The 9,118-nt window shown below is 49.8% G+C and overlaps 1 protein-coding gene across 2 annotated transcripts; it reads left to right on the top strand.

The window, feature by feature from the left end:
• The first annotated feature begins 2,612 nt into the window (after positions 1-2,612).
• Positions 2,613-8,043, top strand: LOC107318483 (dual oxidase maturation factor 1-like). 2 transcript variants are annotated; one of them, XM_015872336.2, is made up of 7 exons: positions 2,613-2,839; positions 3,270-3,423; positions 4,178-4,235; positions 4,927-5,061; positions 5,195-5,408; positions 6,065-6,279; positions 6,915-8,043. In XM_015872336.2, exons 2-7 carry the CDS (start codon positions 3,277-3,279, stop codon positions 7,127-7,129), a joined length of 984 nt encoding a protein of 327 aa, XP_015727822.1. In that variant the 5' UTR covers positions 2,613-2,839; positions 3,270-3,276; the 3' UTR covers positions 7,130-8,043. The 2 variants fall into 2 exon arrangements, with proteins under 2 accessions (XP_015727822.1, XP_032302724.1); XM_032446833.1 differs by lacking the exon at positions 3,270-3,423 and having other exon boundaries at positions 2,615-2,839; positions 4,178-5,061.
• The last annotated feature ends 1,075 nt before the right edge of the window (positions 8,044-9,118 follow it).

Here is a 9,118-nt window from a genome sequence, read left to right on the forward strand (position 1 = left end):
TGATGATCAGGTGACGATGTAGAGAGAGCAGAGGTCTGACACGACGTCACTTCCATTTTTTATGTGCTCATGACACACTTAACCTCCATATGGTGGTAAGAATCAAGAAGGGTAATAAAATATTCAGGGATGAATTGGTGCTTCAAGCTTGTTTATAAAACACTGTGGGTAGGATAAATGTGATGTAGCAGATGAGAACTGCTTTGTACAGCACTGGGAACAGCTCCACTGTTGCCTTCATTCAGCTGCTGCTGACCCCACCACCTGATGCTGAGACCTTACTGGGAGCTGTAGAGCTGGCCAAGTTACTGCTTAATTGATGCTTTTTATAACATGTATGTCTTTTATAAAATGTATTTATCCCACTTCTACAACAACGAGGTATTTTCCCAGTGCAGGAAGCCAATCAAAGCAATAGTTCAGAACTGCTTCTTCCTCAAGCAACGGGCAGAGGCACATAGAGTAAGATCCCTCCTGAAAGTGAATTGAGGACATTCCTTTCTCTTGATAAGGAGTCAAACAAAACTCCCAGTGGAGCAGCCCTCAGGACTTTCCACAGCTTTGGAGAGAGATGTGTGTTTCCCTATTACATCACGTGCTATTGGCCTTCATCAGAAGAGAGACCTTCATCCAAGGTTGGGTAGCACAGCTCTGTGCGTTAATTTCAAGGATGATGTGGAGATGTTAGACACAGGACCTCTATGGAGAAATGGGCATTGCTTTAATCAGGCCTCTAAAATCAGGGATGAAGAGAGAAAGCTTATCTCTAAATTGCAGCCTGGGACTGTTAATTATCATGCAGTACATAATTAACAAGACCTAGAAAAGCTTGAGAAGAGTCAACTCCCTCTTCTGATGTCAAACTGAATCCCTGGAAGGGACTCTCCAAGCTGAGACAGTAAAATCTATTTCAAGGCAACCCTTTACTCAATATGAGCGCTGTTTGCAGCTCCTATGGGGTAAGACATAGAGTCTGTGGGTAAGAATAGAGATGGCGGACTTTCTGGCACGCACCTCTAAAGGTCCCATTGGTCGCCTATTCCTCTTCTACATAGCTTAATGACCCTTGGAAGGAGAAGAGTGCTGGATACTCAACACAATTTCTGGATGAAGTATTCCTGATAGCATAGTTGAAGTCCCTCCTGTTTCAGTTCTCACTAGGAGGATTGTGGCACCCTATGGCAATACTACTCAGTGATAGCCTTCTCCTTTCCTATCCCACCCCTCACACAACTTGCTAACCTTGATGCTTTCCTCAATTCATGTTCAGTGCTCTTTGGAGCAAAGTAATTGTTCAGGAAGACTTTGGTGCAGTGGTTGACTTTTCCCAGGCCGAGGACACACACCTGAGCATTTGTACCTGCTCTGCTACTGGCCCTGCACAGGATAATGCTTTGGCTTCCAGAGTTTTGCACTAAGATGAACAATCAAACAACCCAACTTGGCTTGATTTACTGTTGACATTCTGGGCATTCCCAGCTCGTGGGCCAGTAGGAAATGAGCCTAGTTTATCAGACTCCTGAATGTGGAATGTAATCACAGAGATAAAGTGAAGCCCTCAAGTAATGTATTTAATTGAGGCATTTCTCCTCTCCCTGGCCAATGACCCAAACCAGGCAGTGGGCAGACCTGGCAGGAGCTGCGAATGGTGGAAGAGGTGGGTGTTTACTCAAAGCTGCTCCCTATGTCTTCAGGATTGACCCCTCCAGAAGTGGGTCGAGAGGGATATGACCTGTAGGATGACACAAGTTGCGGGTATGATCGCTCTGTTCCTCAAACCAGGCTACTGGACAGTTCTGGGATAAATCTGCTGAGGATGGAGGCCCGTCAGGAACTGAGCCAGGCAGCAGTCACAGGGAGGGGAGAGAAGTCATGCTGTGCCCTATTCTCTCAGCCAAACTTGTTTTACAGGTCTCACATACTGAGATGTCAGGTCTTTTCCCCCATCTTTGGATCTACAGTGTCTTTGGATCCCCATCAATTTCAGTGCCCTGTGGCAGATGCACTTTTTCTCATCTGGTGAGCACCCCATGGTGGGAAAATCTCATTAGGGTTTCACATGGGCTGGACAATGGGAAGCCTTTTCCTCTGCCACCCAGACCTTTTCCAGTGACAGGATGTTGGGTGGGGGGACATTGGTTGTCTCCACCTCAAAGAGCCCTAGCTTAATGCCAGATCTATGCTCAAGAACACAACTGAGGGGCAATGGGAACAACCAGTGGGGCAGAGGGACTCCTGAACACTTAACTACATCGTTGGCACCAAGGGGATGGATGTAAATTCCTATTGGAGGTCTTCTGGGCTCTGCTGATCCCCTGTCCTACTTCTATGTCACTGTCACCTTGCCTAGTAACCAAGGGTTTGGATGGGACCTTACTGGGAAAATTCCCCTGGAGATGGACTCTGGTGGATGGTCAATGGTGGTGGGCATTCGAGCCAGGGTGCTCTACTGGATCATGCATTTTATGGGCACAATGGCACTTATGGGGACTTTGAAGATCTTTGCTGCCTTCCCAGGGAGCTTGGCAGCCCTGCTGTCTTCCTGCCATTAAAATAAATAAATTAAATAAAATAAAAGAAGGCAAAGCCTCTCAGGACCTCTCACTTCTGCAGCTTCATGACATGCCACGCCATCCCTTCTCCCCTTGCATTCTGCCTGTCCTGGGGTTGGCAGCAGTGTTGGAGGAGGCGGGACACATCGTACAAGTTCAGGAAGAAACACGCCAGGCTGGCTGCTCTCCCATCGCCCTGGAGGTAGCGTGGGAAAGTAAAGGCAGCAGCTCAGAGCAGGCGCTGGCCCAGGGTATCGGTGGGTGCTCCGTCACTGGCCACAGCAGAGGTAGGTACTGCATTGGGTGCGGGGGTTTCTGCTAGACTGGTCACTCACAGACAGGGGTGTTGTTGGGCAGCATCTTGGCCAAATCGAACCTGAGGGCATGCTGAGGCATCGCAACAGAGATACCTGCGGTTTGGACATTGGGCAGAAGGGAGGGCTCCCAGGGGCCCTTCAGCTCGCAGTGGTGATGCTAATAGAGAGGGATCGAGGCGCTTGCCCCTGTACAGACACAGAGGGAGGGATAGCCATTCAGAAGAACTGGCACAAACCACTGAACCCCCTCCCTGGAGGTGTGCACTGGGGGTGGTGCCCAACACCCTGGGACAGGAGATGGCTCTGTGGGGCAGACTGGGGCAGAGGAAGTACAGGCAGATGACGTATCCATCAGTAGTGTGCTCCTGGGGGCTCTCAGTACTGACTTCCATCCCTGAAGCAACAGGATGACCCTTTGGGATGGCTCCTTCCCCTTCTACCCTGGCATCAATGCTTGCTTCCCCTTCGATACCACCTGGGCCATCATTGCCTCCGTCTTTCTCTCTGCACTGGTCACTTCCATCATCATCCTGCCAGGAATCCGGGGAAAAGGGGTAAGTGGAGGAACTCAGCCCTGTGTTGGGTAGAGCCTGACTGCCACCTCCTTCCCTGCATCTACAGCAGGCCTGTGGACTAAATGTGTCTATGGAGCAGGGACCTGATAATGGCTGGGGCTGAGGGATCTCAGACACAGGGATGAGCTGCAGCCTCTGGGGAGGCCAGACTTCACCATCCCAAATTTACAGTCGGCTCAGATCTGAGCTTGGCAAGCTCTTGGCTAGATTAGCCTGAATGATTTCACTGGGTGAGGCACAAAGGGCAGCTCCACCTTTCTGAATCCCCAAAAAAACAGATGGTATGAAGTGTGCATGCCTCAGCACCACTCACTGAGCCCCCTGGGGATGCCTGGCAAACTCACCTAGCCCCAACACCACCACTCTGCCAGGAGTGCCAGGATGCCAGGAGCCTGCTGGAGAGACATTTCCCACATAAGGTTTGGATAAGTGTGGAAACTTCAACTCAGGACTATTAAAAGGAGTGTCTATATTATTCCCAGAAAGGGGATGGGCAAAGTTTTCTCAGATGGGTCGGTCTGACCTTCTTGCTCTGCCTCAGCCTCCATGCTGGCCATAACACAGAAATGATGCCCAAGCCACAGTATAGTCCTTCCCCTGTCCTACTCACCTGTGGAGCCCATGGCGTTGCTCCCCAAGTGCAGGAGGGGTCTATTGCTGGTGGGATTTAATAAAAGCCAAGTGCCCTGTCACAAAATCCAAGTGTGTTTCCAACTCTGCTTTCCACTTGCAGAGGCTCTTCTGGCTCCTGCGGGTGGTGACAAGCCTCTTCATTGGAGCAGTGGTCCTCAGTGAGTATGGGGGTCTCAGTGTGTTCAGAGACAGATGGGAAGGTGCAAGGACGGACAAGGAGAGCATGGAGGAGTAAGGTGGGAAGATGAACAGAACAGCTGAGTCCATCTTGCAAGATGAGCTCACAGGGAAGGCCAAACCTCTTCTGTGCCCAGGATCTGAGCCCAGCAGGACAATCATAGAATCACAGAACATCCCAAGTTGGAAGGGACATGCAAGGGTCATCTAGTCCAACTCCCAGCTCCACACAGGAACTACCTGAAATTCAAATCTTATATCTAAAGGCTTCTTGGATTAGCAAAGATAGGAACCACAGACACTAAGACACTTCCCTTCCAAAAGTTGGTGGACCAAATCTGGTTTCCTATCTGCCAGGAGACCCAGACAAACTGGCTGCAGTTAGAGGAAGATCGGTGCCTGGATGGCACTCACACACAAGCCATTGCCTCTAGGGCTGGGGACTGAGCTGAGCATGTGGAGAAAGAATCCCCAATGGGGCTTCTGGGGAAGTGGGTAGGTGTTCGGGGAGGTTTGTGGACCATGCTTCTCTGCTCATAATCCTGCTTATAAACCAGGCCTTGCCTTTGGAATGTTGTTTGTGCCATGGCGACACTCATAGTATGTCTTTCCAGTGTACATTGTCCCTAAGATGTCTGGCCACCAGGACAAAGCTATCCCTCATCTTTACAGCCATGCAGTTCACGAGGGACTGGGAGAGTGGCTGGGTGACAGCAAACACCTCCTACAAATCCTTCAGCCATGTCATGGTGAATGCAGATATTGGGCTGCACATCGGCCTGGCAGGGGTGAACATCACACTGGTGGGTGAGTGTGTATTGCAACCCAAAGGGACTGGACACAAGTTTGGCCACTGTCCACCCAGGCAGTGGGCATGTGTACTGAGAAACCTTGGAGTTGCCTTCAAGGCTGGGAGACCTTAGTCCTCTTCCTCTGGCAGGAAACCCGGTGAATCAGGTCAACGAGACCATCAACTACAATGAGCACTTTGCCTGGAGCTTCGATGCAGACTACGACCACAGCTATAGTGAAGGCCTGGAGAAGGGACTGCCCAGCCCCATCCTCTACGTGGCGGAGAAGTTCACCACACACAGCCCCTGCAACGTGCACAGGCAGTATCGCATCTCCAGCTGCTATGCATCCATTATGCTGTGGTAAGCTGGAGCAAGAGGTAAGTTCTGCTCAGCTGTAGGTGGAAAGGTGTCTGAGCATCTCTAAAAGTCTCAGAAGTCATGGGAAAAATGCTGCAGAGAAGAGTGGTTTGGCATTCCTCACAGGTGTGTCAGTAGCCAGGCCCAGCCCACGGCTCCTTCACACTCAAGAAAAATAACTGGCCATGCCCAAAAATCCCTGTCGTCGAGAAGCTGGTTATCTCAAGGCAAGGATGTTGATTTAAAATGATTCTGCCTCATCGTTCTTGGATTCAGAACAATTTCTTATACTCACCTCCCCAGAAAGCTAAACCCAAGCACTATGCAGCTGGGCTCACTCCAGCTGCTGAATCAGATGTGGGCAGGGCTCATGGTATGAATCTTCTGACAGAGGTCTCCTTGGCTGTCCTTTTCCCCTTGAATAGACAGGAAACACCTGGGGCTGGCCAGTTATGAAGGACCACAGGGTCAGAGAAAGATACAATCTGATGGGGGCCTCTGGAGGTCTCCACTTGAGCCCCCTGCCCAGAATGAACATATCAGAGTCTCACGTAGTTCAGTGCTGAATGTCCCCGGGTATGAAGCACTCTCTTCACCACTGCAGGAACTGACATGCCCACATACAATGCTATCAGCTCAGTTTTGTGATCCTTTCCTAGGATGGCCTTATGCACCTGGCTCATTTCTATCCTGCTCTTCTCCATGCCCGTCCTCCTTTATGGCGGCTACATGCTCCTGCTCACTGCCGTGCTGATGCTTTTCTCACTGCTCTTCTTCATCACGGTGAGGAACATCCCAAAGTGCCCCATCCAGTTTGGGCCAGCCTCCCTGAAAACAGATTACGGCAAATCTTTTTGGCTGACATTCACAACAGGTGAGTGTTTAACTGGGGTTTTTGGTCTCCATTCCTGCAGTAATAATCTCAATGGTACTTCATCCACACTCATATGAGTGACCAAAATCATCTCTGTCCTGAGACATAAATCAGGAAAAGACTTGGCCTAGAAGAACCTTCTGGAATCTCTCATGAAGCAGAGTCAATGTCAAGGCCTCAGCAGGTTTTCCAGAGCCTTGTTCAGGTTTCTAGTTGATGTCCCCATGCATCAACCCTCTGCCTTTCAGGACAATGGATGATCTTCTTCACCTCTCAGGGTCTGTCGCGCAGCTTTTCCACTCACTGGCATAAGGTGGCAATTAGGTCCCTTTGAAGGCTTCTCCTTTCCCGGCAAAACAAACTTACCTCCTCCAACAATTCCCCATACATGGTGGGCTTTAGACTTAACTGTCTGGGCCCTCTGCCACAGCTTTTTGTACGGGAGAGCCTAGTTGTGTCCAGATGTGGAGCTGCTGTAGGAAACTGGGAACAGAAATAATCCTTTCACTTGACCTTACATGTGATGCCACATCCCATTGGCCTCTATCCCCTCTAGTCTTTGTCCCTAGGTCTGTGGCTGGATGGGCCCGGAGTGCACTTGGGGCCAATGCATCTCTCCATGCTGTGTATTTCAGGGCTGCTCTGCCTGCTTCTGGGGCTGGGTGTGATTGTTCTCAACTCCGTGCACCCACAGAAATTGAAGCTTGTCTTCAACCTGGACAAGGGAATGAGAGAAGAAGTAGATGGGTGGGACAAGTCCCACCTGCCAGCAGAGTCCAGCTCCTCTGAGCAGGATGTACTGATGGTGTCCCTGGATGAGCTCTGTGAGGTGACAGCCACTAAACTGTAAGACAAAAACAACATAGTCTTGGAGGTCTCCTTGATATGGAAGCGAAACCAAAAGAAACTGGAGAGGAATCAAATCTATATAATAAACATATAAGTATGAACCAAAGGAGAAGCAACCCCTACACACATCCCAATAGCACACTCACCCAAAAGGTCTGCAAGAAGCCCACTCTGCCCAACAGTGCTCTTCCCAACAACAGGTAGAGAAGAATGAGCAGAGCTATGGGCACTAAAATACCCTCATATTCAGCATCTGCTCTTGGTCTGGAGTGAAGGAGGGGTTGGCAAGGAATCCCACAAATTAGCAGGATGTTGTTTGTACCAAACTTTGGAAATTTCTTCTGTGTTGGAAGCGCCAAACCTTGGAGGCATCCTAAATGTTGGAGGTACCAAGTCTTGCAGAATTCTTGCATGTCAGAGACACCAAACCCTAGAGACCTCCTGGATATCAGAAATACTAAATCTTGGAGGCTCCCTGGATGTCAAAGATACATATCAGATGTCAAATGCAGAAACATCAGTGATGATCACAAAATGTGACTTACCAAGACTCTTATGGCCTTCTGCAAGGAAGACAATCTGTTTTGGTGGGTGGGAAGGAAGGAATGGAAGTGCATTCCCAGTGCCCCAGTCAGTGTCTGTAAACAATTTGCAGGAGGAGGGTACCTAGAAGGTTTGGTTTCATGCTGCTTACTTGCCCACTTGTTATGGGGTGTGCAAAGATGTAATCCTACAGACCCTCAATGGACGTGGCCAACCACTCCTGGCTGCTGGCAGCTAGCAGGTACCTTGGTCATGCAGGATGTGTATTTCAGGTTTGCATCCCTTTAACTCTGTGCAGACTTTGCAACACCATTTCTCTGTTTTGTACTCACTTACTGTCCCTTCCGTCTCAATAAAGTAATCTGGACCCAGTTCTTTCTCTTGTATGTCAGTAAAAGAATCCCTCTGAGTGCTGATAGGCTGGGGATATGCTGATCCTTTGACATGATCACAGGAAAGGGAAGAAGTGACCCCACATTGTGGCCCCACGTGGGACATTTGACAGTGGCTAATTAGTTCAGGGCAATAGGGACAAATGGTAAGTAGAGTATCAGAGAATCCCCAAGCAAATAATCAAGTAGGATATGAGAAGGTTTGAGTGACCCTGAACATGAGGAGGTCTTGTTGAGTGCAATCCCCAGACCAGCACGGGGAAGGCCATTGTGCAGAGCCCTTGGGGATGGGGTACTTAGGCATGGCAACTTGTCCCATCCCTCTCTAGATGGAAAGTCCTTTGACAAGGACCTCAAGGCATTTAGAAATAGGTCAGAAGGGAGCTCCTTGGGTTTTCAAAACCTCAGCTAGGACATTCCCTATGGCACCTATTAGGAGATGCTTCAGCCTAAAGATCTGAGGTGAAACAAGAAGCCTTTTAAACATAGAATAGAATTTCAGCCCTTGTAAACCTCTGCCTTTACCAGTATGTCTCCACTTGCAGCCCATCCTGCCAGCAGGGCAGCGGGCAACTCTGGTACCTGCTAGGTGGTGTGATGGCTGCATGTCCCAGGGCACCGCATGCCTTCAGGCATGAAGACCATGATCCTCCCAGAGCCCCAGGGATACTTTGTGGTGTTTACTCCATATGCTGGCACAGACTGTCTGGCCAGATTCCCTGTGTCCAACAGGCCAGGTCTGCGTAGTGTGGGACCAGAAAAACCTGGGCTTTGATGGCAATTACTTCATGTCTCATTGTCCAACAGCATCTTGGCTCAGCCAGGAAACTGGGATCTGCAGTGGGTGGAAGAGGCAGAACCTGCAGCAGTACAGCCCAGGAGCCACACAACACCAAAGTTTATCAAAGGCATCTTTAACCATGCTGAATCTCATCCTTTCTGGGGGTGCCTCCATCAGGACAGCCATCCCATGGAAGGATGCTAGTGGTGGGTACTCACAGGCATTTGCCTGCAGACAAGCCCCACATCTCCTACTGAAGAAACCAGCCACAAAA

This window comes from Coturnix japonica, chromosome 10 (assembly GCF_001577835.2).
Source record: "Coturnix japonica isolate 7356 chromosome 10, Coturnix japonica 2.1, whole genome shotgun sequence".
Classification (NCBI taxonomy): domain Eukaryota; kingdom Metazoa; phylum Chordata; class Aves; order Galliformes; family Phasianidae; genus Coturnix; species Coturnix japonica.

Excerpts from the sequence above, each read along its gene's own strand:
- LOC107318483 (XM_015872336.2), top strand. The coding sequence starts at position 3,277 with ATGACCCTTTGGGATGGCTCCTTCCCCTTCTACCCTGGCATCAATGCT. Across the intron at positions 5,062-5,194 it reads GGTGAACATCACACTGGTGG|GAAACCCGGTGAATCAGGTC; the intron begins GTGAGTGTGTAT and ends TTCCTCTGGCAG. Across the intron at positions 6,280-6,914 it reads TTGGCTGACATTCACAACAG|GGCTGCTCTGCCTGCTTCTG; the intron begins GTGAGTGTTTAA and ends TGTGTATTTCAG.